The sequence below is a fragment of the Hippocampus bargibanti genome, linkage group LG01 (genome assembly GCF_051943395.1).
Source record: "Hippocampus bargibanti isolate YZ-2025 linkage group LG01, ASM5194339v1, whole genome shotgun sequence".
Classification (NCBI taxonomy): domain Eukaryota; kingdom Metazoa; phylum Chordata; class Actinopteri; order Syngnathiformes; family Syngnathidae; genus Hippocampus; species Hippocampus bargibanti.
The window spans coordinates 23,440,345-23,464,172 of record NC_142734.1 but is presented as its reverse complement, the minus strand read 5'-3'; the positions used below and the strand labels follow the sequence as shown (position 1 = coordinate 23,464,172).

The 23,828-nt window shown below is 41.3% G+C and overlaps 1 protein-coding gene across 3 annotated transcripts; it reads right to left on the bottom strand.

The window, feature by feature from the left end:
• Positions 1 to 977: 977 nt before the first annotated feature.
• On the bottom strand, positions 978 to 22,078 carry LOC148903529 (ATP-binding cassette sub-family D member 1-like). 3 transcript variants are annotated; one of them, XM_089004327.1, is made up of 6 exons: positions 21,910 to 22,078; positions 5,379 to 5,463; positions 5,174 to 5,299; positions 5,008 to 5,095; positions 1,626 to 1,689; positions 978 to 1,528 (listed from the first exon to the last, which is right to left on the bottom strand). In XM_089004327.1, exons 1-6 carry the CDS (start codon positions 22,070 to 22,072, stop codon positions 1,464 to 1,466), a joined length of 591 nt encoding a protein of 196 aa, XP_088860453.1. In that variant the 5' UTR covers positions 22,073 to 22,078; the 3' UTR covers positions 978 to 1,463. The 3 variants fall into 3 exon arrangements, with proteins under 3 accessions (XP_088860453.1, XP_088860444.1, XP_088860461.1); XM_089004318.1 differs by lacking the exon at positions 1,626 to 1,689 and having other exon boundaries at positions 21,910 to 22,076; XM_089004335.1 differs by lacking the exons at positions 978 to 1,528; positions 1,626 to 1,689 and adding an exon at positions 1,760 to 1,816 and having other exon boundaries at positions 21,910 to 22,077.
• Positions 22,079 to 23,828: the final 1,750 nt, after the last annotated feature.

Below are 23,828 nucleotides of genomic sequence, written 5' to 3'. Positions count from 1 at the left end.
GTATATATATATATATATATATATATATATATATATGTAACGGAGTTGTACACTTAGGTTATTAAATTATGAAGGAAGTGACGCAACGGCGCACAGTGTGGCACTATGTCCCGCCCATAGTTTCCAGAACAATCTCGAGGAGATTCAGGGTGAGTCGCAATTTTCTGTTGGTCTTGATTAGCGCGCATTTTCATGACAATATCTTATTTTGTTTCCCCTTTTGTACTGTCTAGTGTTATCTAATTAGTTCCCTTATTCATTTCGAGTCCAGATTACTTTTTGTGTCATTATTTACTTCACGTTTTGTCGAGTGGAACTTAGCTTCATAGTGCTTTTCTATTGCGCAGTTAATCACAAGACGAAACCCATGCGACTTCACCCATCCCTTCTGCCATACTGTGTTGCAGGTAATAATTGTTTCATTTCGTTTTTATTGAACAATATTTAGTTTCTTGTGTCGTGTTTCATTTGCCCGTGAGTGTCCGTGGCTAGTTGAACTGTGCGCCAGCCATTACAAGCGCACCGCGTGTTCTGCCGAGTCTCCGCCCATGATGCGTTCAGGGACATCTTGTAAATAACAGTGAACTTGTGTTGTATTCTCTTTTTCTGTAAATAACCACTATACGATCACACGTTGTTAATTCTGTTTTGTTATCTAGAATGTTTTGCATTTGAGAACAATCTCGAGGAGATTCAGGTTAATCACAAGACGAAACCCATGCGACTTCACCCATCCCTTCTGCCATACTGTGTTGCAGTGTTGCAGAAATAAAAGAAATAAAAAGACACATCCACGAGTCTCGTCTTCATTAATACGGCAGCATCGTGAGGATGAAGACAGTCACTGTTGTGACACCCGTCACATATATATATATATATATATATATATATATATATATATATATATATATATATATATATATACACACACACTATATATCAGAATCAGAATACCTTTATTCGTCCCGCAATGGGGGAATTTGCAGTCCACAGCAGCAATTGAAGAGGGATGGGGTTGGGGTGGGAGTGAAAGGATAGAAAACAAGATATTCTAAGCATAACAAAATAAAAATTTATATATATATATATATATATATACATACACCTGTATGGCGCTTAAAGTTCTCGAATGATGGGCTGTCACAACCCCCCCCCCACACACACACCACAACAAAACGAGATGTGGGATTTTTAGCGTTGTTCTTTGTTTTATTGTTTTTATTGTGAAGTGTCCTTGGGTGTTTTGAAAGGCGCTTGAAATAAAATGTATTATTATTATTACGATCAATCAATAATCTTCAAGATTGAAAGTTTTTTTTTAATCCGGGTCTACAGTCATATACATGAAAATAATTTTGATCAGAGAACTTATGGAATGAATTCACTTTGGGATATGTCAGGAAAGAAGATCATGCTGGTTGGGTGGGGTCTGGTGATGCCCCTCCCCTAGCAGCACATACAGCTCAGACAGACGCTGCTGCATCTTGGGGATCCCCAACAGCTGACTCTCCAGACGCCGCTTCTCTTCCTGGAATATGTCAAGAACTTCTTAGCAGTCACAACTAATTCACTGACGGTACCAAGTGAAAATTTCAGAATCAGAATCAGAAAGCCTTTAATAGTACCACAATGGGGACTTTGTGGGTGGGACTTCCTGCTTACGACCATCGGCAAAAAGCAGCCGTGATCCTGTTGCAAGAGGAAGCAAATACTGACCAAGCAGATGAAAAGGTTTCATCAGCCGTTATCTGAACTTCTTTGAAGGTGTCGGACATTTCGCTTCTCATCCAAGAGGCTTCGTCAGCGAACTTCGGCCCTATATAAAGGTAACATCCAAGTTACGACTGGTGCGAGTTACGACCACTCGTACCGCCAGACCTTTTTTTCACCACCTGGCACAGCAACGCACAATACGCACTATAATTTTGGCCAGCCAGTATGTCACACACTCGCACAGCAATCTACTGCGTGACTACACTCAATACAATAGTTATATAGTGCAGATACCGTCACGGCAACATCTCCTGTAGTACTGTACACTGCTTTTTGCCTTTGCCGTCTGCCGGAGTCCCAGTGTGTGTGTCAGGCGACCTCTTCTGGCCGTTAGCAGGGAGAGCGGTAAGTATAAAATTTATAAATGAACTGTAAAGTAAACCGTTTTGTATACAGTACGGGTACAGTTATACAGTCATAAAAATCGATAATATGAAATATAAAATGATATAAAACAACACAAAAAGGTAAGTACAGTGATACCTTGGCTTACAAACTTAATTGGTTCCCAGACAGAGTGTGTAAGGCGAAAAGTGTGTATCCCAAAAATTAAAATTAAATTAAATTAAAAAAATTAAAATGAGAATAATCCGTTCCCAGGTCCCCATGAAACATGATTTTCTACTTTCTAAGCCTTAAAACTACACCTTATTTTATGTATAATAAATGTGCTATGGTATTGTAAGTAAATAAATAAACTGTACTGTATAATAAAGTGCTTTTATTTACCTTTGTGATGGTCATTGACGGCTTGATGGAATGGAGTGGCGGTTTCAACAGCATTAAATACTTGATGAGGAACGTAGCCTTCTTCTTTCACCATCTTGAGGAATGATCCCTTGTAGCTGCCTTCCCTGCGATAATTTGACCTATTTCCTCATCAATTGTGTTCTGTTTAGCTGGGTTGATAGCTTTTTGCATCAAGTGTACATATGGCTTGTGTGGGTTATTTGTGGAGCCTGATTGATGGGAATTTTAACCTCGCAGTCTACACTCTGCCTTTGAACTATCAAAGTTGAAACGAGCCCAAATGTCACTGTTTTCTATCCTTTTTGTCACTCTATCTCCGTCGTCTGCCTGTCTCTTTAATGTTTAAACCCCCACCCCCCTCACAGCTGTGTTCTTGACCAATCACGTGGCTTTAACTGACGACTGGGGGCGGGGAATAGAGGACCAAAACAAACCGGCTGCCATTTTCTTTTAGGAGAACGAGCTCGTTAGCAAACAACATTGTGGCAGCTCCGTGTGTATCCCGAAAAATAGTTCGTATGCCAAGGTAAAGTTTTCATAAATTTAACATTCGTAAACCGAAAAGTTTGTAAGCCAAGGGGTTCGTAAACCGAGGTATCTTCTTTTCCTTTCGGCTTTTCCCCTCAAGGGTCGCCACAGCGAATCAATGTCCTCCATCTATCCCGGTTTTGTGCATCCTCTTCTCTCACACCAGCTACCTTCATGTCCTCTTTGACCACATCCATAAACCTCCTCTTCGGTCTTCCTCTCGGTCTCCTGCCTGGCAGTTCAAGGCTCAGCATCCTTCTCCCGATATAGTCACTGTCTCTCCTCTGGACATGTCCAAACCATCTCAGTCTGGCCTCTCTGACTTTCTCTCCAAAGCCTATAATATGAGTTGTCCCTCTAATGTACTCATTCCTGATCCTATCAAACCTGGTCACTCCCAAAGAAAACCTCAACATCTTCAGCTCTGCTACCTCCAGCTCTGCTTCCTGTCTTTTCTTCAGTGGCACTGTCTCCAGTCCAAACATCATGGCTGGTCTCACCACTGTTTTATACACTTTTCCTTTCATCCGAGCTGAAACCCTTCTATCGCACATCACACCTGACATTTTTCTCCAGCCGCTCCAGCCTGCCTGGACACGCTTCTTCACCTCTTTTCCACACTCTCCATTGCTCTGGACAGTTGACCCCAAGTACTTAAAATCCTCCACCTTCTTTATCTCTTCCCCCTGTAGCATCACTATTGCACTTGGATCCCTCTCATTCACACACATATATTCCGTCTTGCTGCGACTGATCTTTCCAGGGCATATCACCACAGCTCTAGTTTCTCCGCAACCTGTTCCCCGTTCTCGCTACAGATCACAATGTCATCTGCAAACATCATGGTCCAAGGAGATTCTTGTCTAATATCGTCTGTCAGCCTGTCCATCACCATAGCAAACAAGAAGGGGCTCAGAGCTGACCCCTGGTGGAGTCCCACCTCCACCTTGAATTCCTCAGTCATACCAACAGCACACCTCACAACTGTCTTACAGTCATGATACATGTCTTGTACCGCTCTAACATAATTTTCCGTCACTCCAGACTTCCTCATGCAATGCCACAGCTCTTCTCTGGGCACCCCGTCGTACGCTTTCTCCAGATCTACAAAGACACAATGCAATTCCTTCTGACCTTCTCTGTATTTCTCTATCAGCATTCTTAAATCAAACACTGCATCTGGCGTACTCTTTTTTGGCATGATGCCATACTGCTGCTCACAAATGTTCACTTCTGCTCTTAGTCTAGCCTCAACTACTCTTTCCCAGAGTTTCATTGTATGGTTCATCAACTTTATTCCTCTGTAATTAGTACAACTCTGCACATCTCCTTTGTTCTTAAAAATGGGCACGAGTACACTTCATCTCCATTCTTCAGGCATCTGTTCTGAGGTATCACTGTATAACATTTATAAATAAACTGTACAGTAAACAGTTTTGTATACATTACAGGTACAGTTACACAGTAATAAAAATCAAATCAAATGAACTGTAAACAGTTTGGTATATAATAGTATTCAATAGAATTATTATATTATATTATATTATATTATATTATATTATATTATATTATATTATATTATATTCAATGGTTAAAAACAACAGATTGACATCGTATACTATCCTGTCGTGTAAACGTCACGTCGGCCATTTGGAATGGATTTCGACTTACGACCGTTTGACTTATGACCGTTTTGTCGGAACGGAACCTGGTCGGAACTCGGATGTTACCTGTATATCCCTAATGGACAGAGGTGGCGGTGCCAGACCGCTGCTTTGATAGGTTCCTACTCTAAGGTTGGGGGGAGCAGTGGACTACTCCATGAAGCTAATCAGATTAGCTTTTCGATTGAGGAGAAAAACGTCCGACACCTTGAAAGAAGTCCAGATGCCGGCTGAAGAAAACTTTTCATCGATGGACCACTTGATGCACGACTGAGACCTTACACAGACTGACCTGCAGAGACAACCGAGTGGTTGCGTCCAGACGCTCAAAGCGCCAACCACCTTCGCCATCGAACTGCAGGATGTGAGAGTGGTACTTCCTGTTGGAGGGAGAGGAAGTGTTACTGCCCTCTAATGGCCGGAATATTCATCGATTGTCTTTGCGGGCGTTTTCTGACCAGAGGGAGGGTCGGTGAGTGATTGACAGCAGCGATATCCCAGCCTCCTTTGCCGCCTGGAATATGCTGCCCTCCACGTCGATACTCACGGCGCTGGTGCACTCATCCAGCAAAGCGTAACTGGGCCTGGGTGACACGTATGATCGGTGAGACAAATGTGACCTGATGCCACGGCTTGTTTGTATTTGGAGGGGGGAGGGCGCACTTGTGGTAGAACATGCGAGCCATTCCCATACGCTGCTTCTCTCCTCCTGACAGGACGTCCTTCCAGTCGTTGATTGACTCCCAACCTGGAACCGATAAATGAGGACAGTCACCAGCTTGCCCCACGTCGCAACACGTAAGGGCTGGACAATTCAACGAAGTCAAATCAAAATCGCAATGTGGTGGAATGCACATCTCAAAGAGCAAATTGTGCAATCTGGGAATTAAAAAAAAAGATTCTTTTTCGTCGCTCAGCCACTTCATTTTATATTCAGTTTTTTAATGAAATGTGCAGAATTGTTACTTTGGGCTGTGAATGAAGTTAAGAAATTAATTGGTTCCCAGAAAGTGTGTGTAAGGCCAAAAGTTTGTCTGCCAAACATTTGTTTCTCATAAGAAACCATTAAAATGAGAATAATCCGTTCCGAGGTTCCCATAAAAGATAATTTTCTACGAAATAAGCCTTCAAACTACACAAAGCAGACCATATTTTATGTATAATAAATGTGCTATTGTATTGTAATGAAAGAAATAAACTGTACTGTATAATCAAGTCGTTTTATTGACCTTTGTGATGGTCGTTGATGTAGTCGCCTCTTGATGATATCCGAGTGAAGTTGACGTGCCTTCTCGGCGACAATACGCTCACTCACATGGTGCCCTGCTAGCTGCTATTCATTCATCCAAATCAACAAGTTTTTCAACCTCTTCTATTGCCTGAGACCATTGCTTAGACAACACAGAAACACACTTAATAGCTTCCTTGTCCTTGATGGTAGCAATGGTCATCTTATCGTACTGGTATTGGGACGCTAAGTCACACAAAGGCAAACCTCGTTGGTGTTTCTCGATGGTCTCCTGCTTCTGCTCGACCGTCATTTTGTTTTGTCACGTCTTCGGCTTAACGCTAGCCTTTGGTGGGGTCTTTTTCTGTCCCACAATAGCATAGGTACTCCACTCGATAACAAACCACGTCTGCACTCAAAGAAAGGGGTGACAAAAACTAGTCCGCCAGCCACCGTGGGGCTCCGTGTGGTTTGGTTCGTCCACCGAAAACTAGTTTGTCAGCCAAGACTATATGCTCTCGAATTTAATGTTCGTGAGGCAAAAAGTTCGTCAACTGAAGCGTTCGTAAGCTGAGGTATCACTATATGGACTATAGGTCCATTGTAAAGGAGCCCGCGATGAGAAGAAAGGAGCGTCAGCGCAGAGCGCCGATGCAGATGTGGAGCTGACGCAGGTTGAAATTGAAGCAGATTTACGGGGACAGGAGATGTGAATCAATCTCTTTTGGTCAATGGATGCTACAGCTTCGTGTTTGCTTTCAACGTTTAGCTTGTGGCAGACGTGCACATTCCACCATGGCTTCTCTGATCCAATGGTGAAAAGGACGCTGTGTTCCTCTCCTCTTTCATCTAGAAATGCTTCATACAACAAAGACGGTGCCGAAAGTACTGAAGATTGAATGACTGTCTTCGTGTTTTCATATGATTTGTTATTTCGTTTGTTTGTTTTTTTAACTTCAAGATGGTGCCGCAAGAGTGGCTGCCTTTACAGTGCGTCCTATATTTTGTTGCAAGCCATGTTGTAAATAGAAAAAGGAAATACAGGACCTGCTGTAAAACAACAATACCTGCTGTAAAACAACAAAAAAATCAAAACAACAAAAAAAAAAAACCGAAATAACAAATAATATGAAAACACAATGACACAGACAGTCATTCTGATAGGACTATTCATATATGCACATTCTAAAACACTGTTTTTCAACCAGTGTGCCGCGAGATATTGTCAGGTGTGCCGCGGGAAATTATCCGATTTGTGTGCCTGTGCAGTCTAGCGCCTGGCAGAGTAATCATGTAGTACTCTTTCACACCAGCAGGTGGTAACAGCGGGTAGTTGTGCGTCACAAATTCGCTTTGAGACAAGCGAATTAGTGACGCAGGGATAGCGCGGCAAGTGCAGATTGTGGCTAGCGGCACAACGGTGAAAGCGATGGAGAGGTTTTTGAAGAGGAAAAATGCTGACTCAGAAGTGGACCCTGTACAAAACCCGGACCCAAATGAAGGCCCTAGTATGGATCGAGGTCAAAAAAAAGCAAAGACAGTGACGTCGACAAAGTTTCTGGCAATACAACGAAAGCTGTCTCATTTGGATTTACTTTTACCGGAGATGCAGCGGCACGACTCCATTGTGCTTGGTGTGTGGTGAAAAGCTCTCCAAAAGCGCAATGGTCCCAAGTAAGCTTAAACGCCATCTCCAAACGAAACACATCTCAGTCCAAAATAAAAATGTGGAATACTTTGTTCGCCTGCGTGCACAAACGGGGAAACAGGCAAGGTGCTGGCCCGTGTGTATGAGCTGCGAGAGGAACTTAGTGTTTCTGACGAATGAGGGGTCCGATTACGCTAAGCTGCTTGCAAGTGATGAGTGGTGTGCAAGGCTGGCATACCTGGCAGATATTTTTCATCATCTCAATGAAATAAACACACGAATGCAAGGTCGAAATGAAAATCTGCTTATAAGTTCAGATAAAATAAATGGTTTTCGTTCAAAGGTGCACCTCTGGCAGCAACATGTGGAAAGGGGCAATCTTGAAATTTTCCCACTCACCAATAAACGGCAAGATGTCAAGACTACTGCACTGTGTGAGTTAATACTGAAACATCTGAAAACTCTTGAGGAGAAGATGACATTTTATTTCTCTTCAGCCTCCACGGAGCACCTTGGCTGGGTTATGGACCCATTCAGCTCAGCATCAGCTGTTGGAATAAACATGTCTTTACAGGAGCAGGAGGAACTAACTGAACTGAGACAAGATCGTGGCCTTAAGCTAACCTTTGCTGATCTACCTTTGGAGAGTTTTTGGTTGGCAGCTGCCAAGGAGATCTCCATGCTGGCTAACTATTTTGACATTGCTCCCATTTTCCACAACATATCTGTGTGAGGGGAGCTTTTCAAGCCTGACTGCAGTAAAAACAAAAGACAGAGAAAGACCGAGAGCTGTGGAGGAAGAGCTTTGTGTGTGTCTTTCATCCACCCCGGCCAGGATATCAGCTCTCTGTTCGTCCAAACAGGTCCAGGTTTCACACTGAGTAAATATAAATATGTCTGTGTAAGCTCTCAGTCGTACAGGAGTGGTCCATCGATGAGAAGGTTTCTTCAGCCGTCATCTGTACAAAAGTGAAGGTTTCGGACGTTTCGCCTCCTATCCAAGAGGCTTCGTCAGCGAACTAAAGTCTGACTGGTCGTATCGGCCCCATTTATATATCCCTAATGTCCAGACATGGTGGCGCCGGACACCGCTATGATAGGTCCCTACTCTCAGGTTGGGGGGGGCAGAGGACCCCTCCCTGTGGCCCCACTGATTGTTCCTACATTCCTGACTAACGACTGGCCTATTACCCCCACTCCCACCGGTATCACCTCATCAGCCGATACGACCAGTCAGACTTTAGTTCGCTGACGAAGCCTCTTGGATAGGAGGCGAAACGTCCGAAACCTTCACTTTTGTACAGATGACGGCTGAAGAAACCTTCTCATCGATAAATATAAATATGAAAGATTATAAACTATTTTTTTCTTTGTGTTTAGTTAAATCCTATGTTATAATATAACAGAATTTTTCAACGTTTAAAAAAAACTTATAGTACCAATATAACATATTGTTATATATATATAACAATATATATATATATATATATATATATATATTTTTTTTTTTAATTGTTATTAACAATATGTTATGACCTGTCATATTGTGTTGCACATTATGTTTTGTGTATACTGTGTCAGGTATATTGTTAATTATTAATAATATAATAAAAAAATGTGAAAAAAGGCATACATTAACAGTTAATACTTTTTCCCCACATTTTCAGCTGGGGTGTTCCCCGAGATAATTTCAACGGAAGAAATGTGCCTTGGCTTGAAAAAGGTTGAAAAACACTGTTCTAAAAGATTCAATGTTTATTATTGTTGGGGTAATTCGGGATACGAACATCTTTAAACATCGCTTTCTAATTTTTGTTTACGTTTTGGACTCCCTGATACGTCATATCCTGCCTTCCTTTACATGATGTCGCACACCATTACGTCACATCCTATTGCGTCGCACACTGTGCGCCATATAAGCTCTCCCATTCCATCTATCGCTCTCTCTCCATGCTTCCTCCTTAGCCGACACCGCGATGTCTCCGCTCTCTTCAAGATTAAACCAACTTTCTGTTCAACACCTGGCTTCCTGATGATTTAACCATCCTCTGCCATCAACGCACGTAGAAGCAATGAACCAGGGACGAACGATCAAAATAAACCCATTATTACTGGTGCCGAAAGACTTCGGGTCCTAGCTGATGGCTTCGGAAGGGGGGGAAGGAGTAGGCCCTGTGTTTTTCCTTCGAGTGGGCCGCCCCTACCTTTTTGGGAGTCGCTCGGGATTGTTTCACGGGTGAGTTTCACATTCAGCCATGTTTTGATTGAATGTATTGTAGAATTCTTTCGGCCAACAGAATGGATGCATCGGAGAGCTTGAGGGCAGGTGAATGTGGTAAAGTAGACCAATTCTAGCTCTGTGGGTATAGACTTACTATGCTAAACTCTAATGCCTATTTGGATTAGGAGTCGATTTCCGGACGCCCGGCGGCTGAAAAGTAAGACCGGGGCAATTCCAGGGGGTGATTCTTCAGAAAGGTTGAACTCCTGCAATTTTTCGTGCGAGGGCTGGTGAAAAATTGATTTATTGATTTTGAACCGGACAATTATGTGTTCTTTTTTTTTGTTTAATTGCAGCTGCAATAGATCGTGGATTTTCCGTAACATTAATGCATTCATCAACACTAGCGCATTATAAGCACTGCTAGCCGTTGCTACAGGGCTTCCCAGGGAGTTTCATTGTCCGAGGACAGTTCGTGGGCAGGGGGGTCGGCTGAGGGGGCGGGGGGAGCATTTGGAGGAGCCGTTTGTCTGTGTCTTTTGTCTTTTTTGTGTTTGTGTGTGTGTATGTGAGCGTATACGTTGACAGCTGGGTCCCTTGGGTGTGAGCTTCGCTAAAACAAAGGGGGGGGTGGGCTGCCCAGAGAGAGCGGGAAGCCCAGTCCTCCCTCCTTCCTTCTCTGCCCTAAAGGGGTGGGGGTAAATTCACAGCCGCATTCTAGGATCGGTAAATTGATTAGTTCGCGAATAGGTAAATAAACAGAAATAAAATGAATTAGGCGGTTGCATTAAATTTCACAAACGGATTGTAAAAAAAACATTGTTCCTGCCGCATGTAATTCTGCCGCCCAGTTCTCTCTTCGTTCACAGGATGAGAGGCTGCCTTGTCATTACAAGAGGACTTGACGGGGGTGCCATGCAGACGACTATCCTGTCTCATTGGGAAACCGGTCCAACCATGCCAGCTTGAAGTCTTCATGAATGACATAAGTTTTTCCCATAGCTCTTTACTGAATACTTGAAACAAAAACTAAATTAAATAGGCAGGCAAATTAGACTGAGTGAACAAATAAATAAGCCAACAAACAAATGAATAAACAGAGGCTGAACTTGAGTGAATTTGAAGGCAAACGTAAATTATTTTTGTTAGATTGGATAAAGTTTTTCCACTAAGAAAATTGAACACCTTGAAGTCAGGATTCCAATGTTTTTGTCTGCGATCGGGACAAATAATTTTGAAATCCTGATTTGGGCGAATGCACAATGAAATGGAATTATATGTAATTGTGAGGATGATTGCTGAATCATCAGATAGGGATGTTTTTAATTGTATAAGATGACAAAGTCAAAGACAGACTTTATAAAATTATAGGATTAGTTTTGTTAGATTGAGCTAAACTTTGTTTTGTATATGGCTTGATTAAGCCATTTGAAAGAAGCCAGAGTTATTTACGATGCCTCTTATCAAGGGTTTTGTCAGCACACAGCTTCAAAGAGGGGTTTAACACCCATAGGCAATTCTGGGGCCCCCACCACATTCCACTGTGTTGACCCCTCGTAAATGACAGTTCAATTGGAAATAGTAAATAAAATAGTATATTAGGCTAAATGACAGGAACATTTATCTCGAATTGGATGAAATTGGTGAGGTAAATGTAACTAGATTCGCTGGTGATTAATTACTTAAAAGTGATTCACCAGTTGATATCGTTGGACTTTTCATAAGATAAAAGTTTATACATTTATTAAGATAATGATTGTGACATGATCATTACACTTGTTTTGACCTGACAATTGTCATCCCCCTGAAGTCAAAGAACAGATGTTTTGATTCATATAGACCAGGGGTGGGCAAACTTTTTGACTCGCGGGCCGCATTGGGTTCTAAAATTTGACAGAGGGGCCGGGCCGGGAGCATTTGGAGGGATTGTTTGGACCGGAAATACTAAACCTAAAGCATTAAAGGACAACCGACGCCTCCCGACAAGTTATGTCCATAATTTATAAAATCACTTCAAATGACTTTTACTGAGCGTTTTTTACAAAGATTCTACAGCATATAGCTGTAGTTTACGTTCTAAGACTTGTGCTGAATATTCACGAAGTCTTGTTTTCGAGTTGATGACGATCCCCATGTGACGTCACGTTTGGACCGCCCCTGACCGAGAAAGCGACACACAATGCATTTTGGGTACTTTGTTTGGTCTGAAAACTTCGTGTTGATGGCGAAATTAGAAGGAAAACACATAAATAATGCCATGGTGAATTGTTGTGTGTTGCACCAAGACAACTATTTGATATTCGCTGACACAAATTCCCAGCTGACAAATCAGCCCATTTCCAACGGAGCTTGGGCGCAATCTTCTGCATTTACTGGGCGCGACATTGCTTTCATTGGCGGCTCGAATTGATATGGGAGGACTCCTTGAATCAATTGCAAACATTTATGCTTTCCTCTTCAGAACTATTTGAATCATATTCATAACTGGATGAGTAACAAGAAAACATCTTCTCCGAATCTGAAGCCATTGTTTTGATTCTCGAGCAAGGCAAGACGTCATGGCGTGACGTCACGAACAAAGGGGTGGGACCTTCTGAAACTAGCCATTTCCGGATTCATTTTGAAGTCATTTTTATTGGTGTTTTTCATTTAACTAAAAATATCAGCCTGCCTGTTTTGGGTATTATAGATGCTATAAAACGTTTTTATAATGTCAGTGTCTTTCAAATGTGAAAAATATCCCTGATCAGTTAATAAATTTGTCTCAGGGAATATGGCGTTTACATACTATTTCGCAGATACTTGGAGGAGGAAATGGAAATAGATTAAAATAACATGCACTGTGATTCATCAAGATTGTGTCTGTTTTTAATAGGTTTTCATTGAAGGGGCAAAGTTAAAGAAATCAACATTTATTGAAAAATGGAATCACTTTCAACATTCAAAACATATTATTCCACAACGAAATATTCAAGCTCAATAATACCTACTTGTGTTAAATTCCGCCAAATCATAGATGGTTTGTCCTGACCGCGCGCTCAACAAACTCCTCACTGACGCCCTCGCCTTCACGCGCAAACAATACACGCGTACCGTCGCCGAACACACAGACATCGGCAACCTGCAGTGAAATTCGCTTACTCGGCACGGCAGCCAATCAGAAGCATGCTGCTTTCTTCCGGACTTTCGCAAGCGTTATAAAGTCGTGCAATTGCATATCATTTTCCAAAATAGATGCACAGAACCTCAGCCCAGAAGAAAGATTCAATAGAAGCTAACAACATATGTGACGCTACAAACGTAAATTTACATTAAACCGTGACTGTGTACGTGAGACTCATGAAAGGGGCTGAGTGGCTCGTAGGAAGCAATGCAAACGTTGCATTGTGCACCACGATGACAATCGTCTACTGCAGCAAAATCTAGCCATGCACATTTACCGTAAATTAAGCAAGGTAGCATTTGTAGTAGGTACATTCTTGATTTAAAAAAGAAAATGTTATACTTTGTGACAATGTTTTTTAATGTGATTAGTTGTCTCATTGTGCTTCAGGTTGTGAAAGATGGGGCAGGCAACTTTTCAGTTATCTGCCCTGTTGTCCGCTAACTTTTTGTCATGAGTTTCAGATGCTGTTTTTAATATAATTTGGGCAGGTTCGGCGGGCCGGATTAAAAAGCCTAACGGGCCGTATGTGGCCCGCGGGCCGTAGTTTGCCCATGACTAATATAGATAAATTGAATTTGATCTGATTCACCTTTATTAGTTTCTAAGCGGAGAAATTAATTTGAAGAGGACAAAATTGATTTGCAAAATATGATGACTAAACTATTTTTCATTATGCTTTTCATGCAGATGATGTGAACCGCAACAATTCGCAAACAGAGCTGGGATGGTGGTTGAGAAATTGTTCAATTTGCAGGACAAATTGATGAACTGTGAGATGCACAAGCCATTTGCATTCACCCATCCTGTGATTTTCTCGGCGCATACGCTGCTGAATCAAAGTTGTAACATCCAAACTGCATTTTGATTCTTGATGTCTTTGGAAACAAAATTTAATCTCTGTTTCAATTGTCATAGGAGATCCGACAAAGGAAAGCCGCAATGGCTGGTGTGATGTACCTGCACATCTAGAGTTTGGCACACCCGACAGATGATTTGGGATCGAAGACAGAGCCCCTGTTGATAATGGTTTTGATTTCCAAAAGTATAGTGTTTGGCATTTATTCAAATGCATGACAATTTTTATTTTGCACATATTTTCTTCGCTGAATTTTTCAGACACATTATTTTGATGCTCGACATTCAGAATGCTGTTGAAGTGTTTCTCATCCAACCATCTAGCCGGCGAAGAATTGTGACAATTAGGCTTGATCGAACGAAAAATATTCAACGTTGGAGATGCGATGGGGGAAATCCAACGTTTATTAAGACAGCCGCAAATGCTAAATTATCTTCTGGCTGCCTTTGCGTACAGTGATGATATTTGTCAGTTTAAAAGTAGTTTATAGTTACGACTAAAAAGGCAGGGTAACCTGTTGAGATTTGAGATTACCATTATTATTAAGTAATTGACTGCAGTGCACATTAGGAGAATTTCTCGCCGTTCAGGTTGGTAAGATTGAAATTGGCAAATGAGTTGAGGGGGCCGGTGTCAGTCAGAGATTCAGGCGGAATCAGATATTATAATTGTATAGGGCTTCCACGCTAACCAGCTTCTTTCAGAATTGGGAGAAGGAGATTCTTCAGGAGAGCTCCTGAGGAGTCCATGCCAGGGTGAGCGGAGATGAAGCTGGTTTGCGTGAATCGAAGTCCGATGCAGAAGCGAAACTGACTGTCAACCGGTGCCCTCCGACTGAATGACAAAAGGCGAGTATGATGACAATTTACACAGATTGCCATAATGTTGCTGACCATGTCAAGTTGTACTAAAGAATTGTAGAAGGCTGTCCTACACCCAACAATGTGGCGACATGCAAATGTCTACCCAAAAAAAAATTGCACTGATGATTTGCTTGGGTGCCAGCAGAGGAGTAACAGCAGGAGTGTGCTCAACGTACAAAATGTTCGTGGTACAGGCCACATGAATTGGTTCCAATTCGGGTGTTGAGAGACATGCCAAGATTTGGCCTCCAAATTTTGGAACAGTGGTTGACAAATGGTTTTATACAAATTGATAATCTGTGCAATGTCAAAGATGCATCGTGTTTTCCACGCAAACACGTTCCCAGTTGACAAAGTGAGACTTTTCATGTCTTAACAGGGGGGGGTGATGATAGCCCAGATCCCCAAAATTTTCACTTTTGGTGATGAGTGATGTTGGCTGCAACGTCATTCCCCAAGAAAGTTGTGCGCTCCAGAAATGCAGACTCACTAACCACTAACATGTGTAACAACTAACATCTATCAATGACTTACTGCCATTTCTGTGAGAGAATGCATTGCAGAGCCTAAACGATGAGACAGACTTTGATAGGGAAAGAAACGCCAAGAAAGTGTGGTGTGTAGAATGAAACAATCCTTTCGACATGTGACCTGGCACAAGTCTTCTTTTGTTCTCCACAGGATGGAGCTGCGGTCTGAAGAGAATGACGTGCACCATACCAACGTGGGATGAACCGGCTGCGGAGCTGCTAGCCGTCTTAGCAGCCACAAACTTCTGATAACTACCGCAGGCTGAGACTTGCACGCAGGAGGGGTGAGAGAGAGAGAGAGAGAGAGAGAGAGAGAGAGAGAGAGAGAGAGAGAGAGAGAGAGAGAGAGAGAGAGAGAGAAAGAAGGGGGGGGGGGCTACGGAGTGGGGGCTGAGTCTGTCTTTTGTTTGTCCTGAGCCCAAAGGCTCGCGTGCGCGCGTGTGTGTGTTGTGTGTGTGTACTCTCTTCATGCGGAGGGGAGCAGAAGCATGACTACGAGCCGGGGGGAATGGGGGGGCTCAAGAGGGGTATTTTCAAGAGACCCAAGTAATGTGAGACACGACCCGAAAATGAGTGCTTGTGTGTGGAATGCATGTTTAGAGGTTCGCGACCTCTTTTGGAATCATTGTTAAACAAAGATTCAGATTTATAATTACAGTTGAAATAAAACAATTAAGGAGTTGGATGTATATATAAATATAAACGTTATAGTATGATTTTTGCTGGCCATCTTAGAGACATAAAAATATAGAAAATAGTTATTTTCCAGGCAAGACATGGACAATATGGGGTAAATTATTCAATTCCAGGACAAACTGTATGAAGTCGTGATTGGTGCCCAAACGAAGTGGATTGTTGTTATTAGTATTGTGATGATGTAGAACAATGTTTTTTTTTTCTATAGACACCAGGCACGCCGACACAGCAGTGACCCTGCTGTGCCCAGAACTGCTGGAATACGCTCCAGCGCTCCTCAGGACATGGAATATGAATAATTTATATAAAAATGATAGTGAAACAGTGAATTTGTAAAATTATCGTTTAAATTGTACCACATTGTTCTCAAGCGCAATTTGAACATTGGCCGTTTGCATTTTAGAGAAGCCAGAGTTATTTATGACCGCTGGGATCTGTTTGGGGCCGCTGTGTGTCAGCACAAAAAGTGGGGGATGGTGTTTGGGCAGTGAGACCTTTGCATTCCTCAGGATAACAATCACGTATGTTTCTCCTCAATTGTTTTATCTCTATCACGGTTCAATTGAGATACTAAGGATATTTATCTCAAATTGGATTGAAATCAGCAAGATAAGTGTTGCTAGATTCGATGATAAATGATTCTGATTAATTCAGTCTTTTGAAACTACGTGCCCTTTGTCATGAAAGACAAATAAAGACAGTGAATAAGTGTCAGGATAATTTTGACCTAGCGGATTGTTATGCGAGGCAGTCAAAGACGCACTTCATGAAAAGGTTTTAATGGCCACACATTGAAAATGATTATAAAAATGTTTATACATGAAGTATTGTTGTGTATTTGAAAAAGAAACAGATAATAAGTCATACATTAGTTAAGCTTTAATTCTCCAATGTTACACCTACCCAAAAGCTGCCTGCTCAGACTGGAATACAGAAGTGATCAGATCTGTTCTATCAGATATTAAACATACCAGTGATCATTAACATCATCTGCTTCTTGGAAACAATCTGACACTGACAAGTTAGAGCTTACGAATGCACAAATTAAAGCTTGATTAAATAAGTAAATGGGAAAAAGAATTCAGAGTGAATTAAATCCCAACACTTCAAAATGAATGCGATGCATATGAATAAAAGCATAATCCTTGATACTGAATTGGATGGAATGGAGAAGGGAAATGTTGCTGGATTCGCTGATATTTGTTTACTTAATGGAGATTCACTCGTAAAATCGTGAGCCCGTTTTCATAAAAGAAAACTATAGATTTATTAAACTAATGATCGTGAAATCATCATTACGCTCATTTTCACCTCAAACAGAAACATGCGATATATATTGCATTTGATGGCGATAACGAATTGGATTTGATTGGATTTACCTTTAGTGGTCTCGCTGTGGAGAAATTGAATTGAAGAGTACAAGGTTGATTTGAAAAATATGATGATGAAAAAAAAATATGCTTATTATGCAGATGATGTGAGAAATTATTCAATTTGCGGTACAACTTTAAACATTTTTAAGAAGAAACAATAATAACAATTTTTAATTGCATCACACATTGGGAAATTTGTAAAACATGCAAAAGTCTAATTTGGAAAATCTGACCAAAAGCACCGAGACTGAATGCTCTGAGGATGTTGATTGTGTAAAAGTGGTAATGTGCAGAGAGGCCATTTGGTGCCAGGCTGGGTGTTCAATTTGTGGTGACACGAATCAATGGACTGAGATACACAACCCACTTGCGTCCACCCATTCTCCGATCAACAAGCTACTCCTCCTCCACAAAGAACTGTCAAGCCAAGCTATCTCCACAAGGACAACACCCATCTGCTCCGTGGGTGCAAAACTCCCCAATTTCAAAGGATCTCTGCTGGCCTCACAGAGACATTGTCCACTGAACTGGAGAATGCTGACTCACGATTTGCTGCAGAAATGGACTACTCAAACTCAAACTCAAAGTCTAAGTCAAAGTGCCCAAATAAACACTCTCCAAGACTGCAGCTCACAATGACTGTTGACAAAAGGCTGAGTACTCTGCCGTGAAACAGTACTGGCTTGGCATCCTGTGATTTTTCTCGGCACAGGCGCTGCTGAATCACAATTGTTGCATCCGCACTGCATTTTGCTTCTTGATGTATTTGGAAACAAAATTTAATCTCCGTTTCAATTTTCATAGGAGATCCGACACGAGACGCCACATCAGCTGTTGAAATTCACCTGCACATTTAGGGTTTGGCACACTCAACTAATGGTTTGGGAACAATGACAAAGCCCCTATTGATAATAGTTTAGATTTCCAAAAGTATAGTTTTTGCCGGTTTCTCAAATGCATGACAATTTCTATTTTGCATATATTTTTTTCTGCAGAATTTTTCAGACACGTTTTTGATGCTAGACATTCAGAATGCTGTAGGAATATTTCTCGTCCAACCATCTCGGTGTTAAATTGTGCTTAATTGCACCAATTATTTGATTTTGTCAATTGGATTTTTATTTTTAATTGGTAGTTTGGACAGCTGTAATTCTTTTTTCCAAACGCTAGGTGGACTTGTGCTCATTCAATTCGATGATGATTTTTTTTTTCTAGATGTGGGCCGTTTGACGGCCTCCCTTTATGGAAAATGTGATCAAGACAAAAGCCAACGATTGATCACGATGCAATGAGGCTTGATCAAACTGAAAATATTGCTTATAATAATAGCTACATTCTAAAATATCTTCTGGCTGTCTTTTGCGTACAGTGATGACATTTGTCGGTTAAGAAAGAAGTTCCTAGTTTCCAACAAGCAGATGATGTTAATTGGAAAGGCAATGTAACCTATTGTGAGTGATTTGGTTTTGATTCTTTATTACTATTATTGTTTAGAAGTATAGTACATTTGAGGAATTTCTCGACATTCGAGTCGGAAATTGTGAAAATGGTGATAAGGAAACAGACATCTGTGTCAGAAATTCAAGCGGAATCAGTATTCAGATTGCAAAGGATTTTCGCGCTAACCAGCTTCTTTCAGAATTAAGGGTGGCGATTCTCCAGGGGGGAACTCCTGGACGCCCAATAACCACCGAGGTGGCCAAAGATGAAACTGGTTTGTATCAACACAGCTCTACGTCCAGAGCGAGTGACAGACAAAGTTGCACTGGATTGGATTGGATATGCCTTTATTAGTCTCACAGTGGAGAAATTTACATTTCACAGCAGAAAAGTGATGAAAGGATTGAAAGTAGAAAAACAAAATGCATGAGCTGCTGGAAAGGCAGCCACTCTTGCTGCGCCGTCTCTGCGCAGTCAAAAGAACAAAAAAAAACCTAAATAACAAATAATATGACAGCATAGAGACAATATGACAAAACAAAGACACAGAGAGCCATTCATTTTTCAGGACTTGCTGTATCCTCTTTGCGATTACATGAAGCAGTTCTAGATGAAAGAGGAGAGGATCAAAGCATATTTCCACCAGTGGATCAGGGACATCATGGTGGAATGTGCACGTCGACTACAAGCTAAATGTTGAAAGCAAACACGCAGCTGTACCATCCATTGACAAAAAGAGATTGTCTCACATCTCCTGTTCCACATAAATCTGCTTCAATTCCAAGCTGCAACAGTTCCACATACGCATCGGCGCTCTGCGCTGACGCTCCTTTCATCTTATCGCGGGTTCCTCAAGCCATGCATCCATCCATCCAGCCGCAGACTGTCCAACAGCACTGACAAAGCGGGGCTGTGAAGATGCTGCCCATTACAATCGCAAAAAAGCACAATGGCCCCTTTGGTGTCCAGCGATGGCAGTCGAATGGCTCCGACATTCCTCCCATTCAAAAACAGTACTGGCATATTCATGCTGCCGAAAAGGCGCAACCGCTCAGCACAGTCTCCTCCTTGATGAATGTCGTGGTCAAAAATGCTGAAAAACAATCTGTATCTGTTCCACACGATGCACAACAACACAAAGTGACAAAAGAAAACACAAAACAAGACAAAAAAAAAAAAAAAAAAGCAAGGCTCATGAGAGCACTTGCTGAGGCTGCCTACTCGGGCGCCATCTTGGACTTCTTTCACTGCACATAGATAACAAAAGGCAAGTAGGACGACCATTCCCACCGATTGACAAAATGCTTCCTCCAAACCCTACTCGATCAGGGAGGGTAGCCACATTAGCGGGAGTGCCCGCTGGCAATTCAAATCGTGCAAAGAATTATTGAAGGCTGTCCTCTACCCAAAGAATGTGGCGACATGCAAATATGTAGCCCACCCAAAACTTGCAGATGTTTTATTGGGTGTCGGCAGAGAAGTTGTAGCAGCGGAAGCTGTGCTCATGCAGGTGTTGAGAGACATTCCAAAATTTGGCCACCAAATTAAGAACAATGATTGACAAATGGTTCTATACAAATTGATAATCTCTAGTGTCAAAAATGGATTGTGTTTTCCACACAAACATGTTCCCAGTTGGCAAATTGAGACTGTTCATGTCTCAACAGAGGGGAGTGGGAATAAATAGCTCAAATCCTCATTAGCAAAAGTGGAAATTTTGCTAATGAGCACAGTTGACTGGAAAAAAGAAGAAAAAAGTATTCCCCAAGTCTGCAGAAATGCAGGCTCACTAACCACTAACTCACTAACCAACTAACATCTAACAATGATTTCCTGCCATTTTTGTGAGAGAATGCATTACAGAGCCTGCATGATGAGTCACATAGATAGGGACAGAAACAGACCCAGAAAATGTGTGATGTGTAGAATATAAGAATCCTGTTGATATGTGACCTCCCACAAGTCTCCTCTGTTCCTCAGAGGGAACAGATGATGAAGATGTTGGATAAGAAGACGAACCACATCAACATGGGATGGACCGTTCGTGGAGCTGCTAGCCATCTTTAGCAGCCACAAGCATCATCTGGACTCGCGAGGACATCGACCGCCAAGGAGATTCCTGACGCACCTCACTGGAACCGCGTCGACAAACCACACACCCTTTTCGCAAACACCTACTCATCCGTATCACACCCTGGGGCCTTTACGAATAAATGTGACACAACAAATTTGTTCCCTCTCGTCGTCCTGGTGATCACCATCTAGGAACCCAGTGCCATTAGGTTTTGATTGATGTCGCAAATGACAACGCTGAATTCCTCGTGCTGTTAATTATGACGTTCATGCTGAAGACCGTTTTGGAGATATGTATTGATGTTTTTTCTGTGCATCAGGGATGAATGATAGGACTATTTATATATGCACATTCTAAAACATTCAATGTTTATTACAAACAACTCATTTATGTGTTTAAGTTTAGTCTACGTTGTTATATATATATATATATATATATATATATATATATATATATATATATATATATATATATATATATATATATATATATATATATATATATATATATATATATATATATATAAAAATGTGTGTAGTTTGCCTTATAACTTCATGTATTTGTAGTGTATACACTCATACCATGTTTCAGTCTAATGTTCCACGCCTTAAGTCACAGCCGATTGACTCCCTTTGAAATGAGTTAAAGTTAAATAGCTAAAGTATAAATAACATCTGTTGGGGTAACAGCCTCCCCCTTTTCTTCACTGTTCCCTTTCTCTCTCTCTCTGGCTGAATAATAATAAATATTATTTTTGTATATCACCTTACTTCCTGCTGATTGAATATTTTGACGACACAAATGAAGAACTGAACCGGGAAGAAGAACAAGATTTAATCTGAAAAGATTCATAATCTAACACATTCAATCCTAAGAACTTTCTTTGTTGTATGATGCAGTTTTCAAAGCGTCTTTTTCACTAATGGATCAGAGACACTATGGTGGAATGTGCACGTCTGCTACAAGCTAAATGTTGAAAGCAAACACGAAGCTGTAGCATCCATTGACCAAAAGAGATAGTCTCACATCTCCTGTCCCATGTTAATCTGCTTCAATTCCATGCCGCGACAGTGAAATCTTTCAGCCCTAGCATACACACCTTCCTCCCTCTCCAAGATGTAGAGAAGGTGCACGGTGCAAAGGATCTCCTTGAGACACGAGTCCGTCATTCCTTTGTTGGCCATCTGCTCCACAGAGTCCGGATAGATCACCTGATCCCTCAGTGTCCCCTTGGACATATAGGGCCTGCAAATCACATCCATTCATGCTTATTGTCACCAAATGAACAATCCCGACGACATCGGAAGTAGAGGAGGACCTCAATGAATTTGGTGAATTGTATGAACGCAAATACAGTGATACCTCGGCTTACGAACTTAATTGTTTCCCAGAAAGTGTGTGAAAGGCGAAAAGTCCGTCTGCCAAACATTTATTTCCCATAAGAAACCATTAAAAATTAGAATAATCTGTTCCCAGGTCCCCATAAAACATAATTTTCTACTAAATAAGCCTTAACACTAAGCAAAATAAACCTTATTTTATGTATAATGAATGTCTTATTGTATTGTAATTAAAGAAATAAACTGTATTGTTTAATCAAGTTATTGATCCCTGTGATGGTAGTTGATGGCTTGATGGAATGGAGTGTAAGGAGGAGGGAGGATGGAGCGTAATGGTACTGGGACGCTAAGACCGTTGCTTAGACAACACAGAAACACCCTTAATAGCTTCCTTGTTCCTAACCCTTTACTGCCTGAATTATTTTCTACTTAGAAAAAAAATATGTTCGGTTTTTATGGTCACTGATGTATATAATAACATACTAGGAGCTTCATTTTTTATTGTTTTCCAATACTGTAGAAAATTTAATAATGTGCCTAATTTGGTACAATCGTCATGAAAGACCTCAATTGAGTGGGTGCCTTTTTTGGAACATATGTCAAATGCAACTTCAAAGACTAGACTTTTATCCATATGACAGCTTTTTATTAAAATAAAAAAAAAAAAGATAAAATATTTACATAAAATGCACATACGGTAGTGGGGACTATTTTGTCCACTAGGTGGCAACAAAACCTTAAATGGCACAAGTGGAAATTCAACCTATTACTTTAACAATCATTTCTACATTTTCTGATTACAAATTCTTTCTCTCAGATGATTTTAGTTGACATGCCAATGTAATGTCCTCAAGGCCTTCAGAAGTAATTCTGCTGTCTTTGATTTGCCCCAAATAAAATAGAGACTTTTAGCTTTTCCTGTCATTTTTTTTCACAAAACTTGTAAGTGTTGTACCTGCTCCTACCATGTTTCACGGTCTTTTGGAAATAGGAAGTGTTAAATTTGTACCAGACATTATGATGAAAATGTTTACGTTTTCTAATTTCTGTTTAGGAGATACCAAAAAAAACATGGACCGCCGTTTCAATCATCATATTGAGAATGCAAAGCTATGAGGTACAGCTATTAGTGGAAAACGCACCATTCACTGGCAATTATTCGCATCGGGTACCAAGTCAGGATTAACAATATTATCATAAAAATAGCGTTAGCAAGCCGAATGTTCCAAATTCGGGGCACTACTTATTTTTAATATTTCTTCTTCTTCTTTTCCTTTCGGCTTTTCCCTTCAGGGGTCGCCACAGCGAATCAATGTCCTCCATCTATCCCGGTTTTGTGCATCCTCTTCTCTCACACCAGCTACCTTCATGTCCTCTTTGACCACATGCATAAACCTCCTCTTCGGTCTTCCTCTCGGTCTCCTGCCTGGCAGTTCAAGATTCAGCATCCTTCTCCCGATATAGTCGTTCCCTCTCCTCTGAACATGTCCAAACCATCTCACTCTGGCCCCTCTGACTTTCTCTCCAAAACCTCTAATATGAGTTGTCCTGCTAATGTACTCATTCCTGATCCTATCCAATCTGGTCACTCCCAAAGAAAACCTCAACATCTTCAGCTCTGCTACCTCCAGTCCTTCAGTCGCACTGTCTCACCACTGTTTAATACACTTTTCCTTTC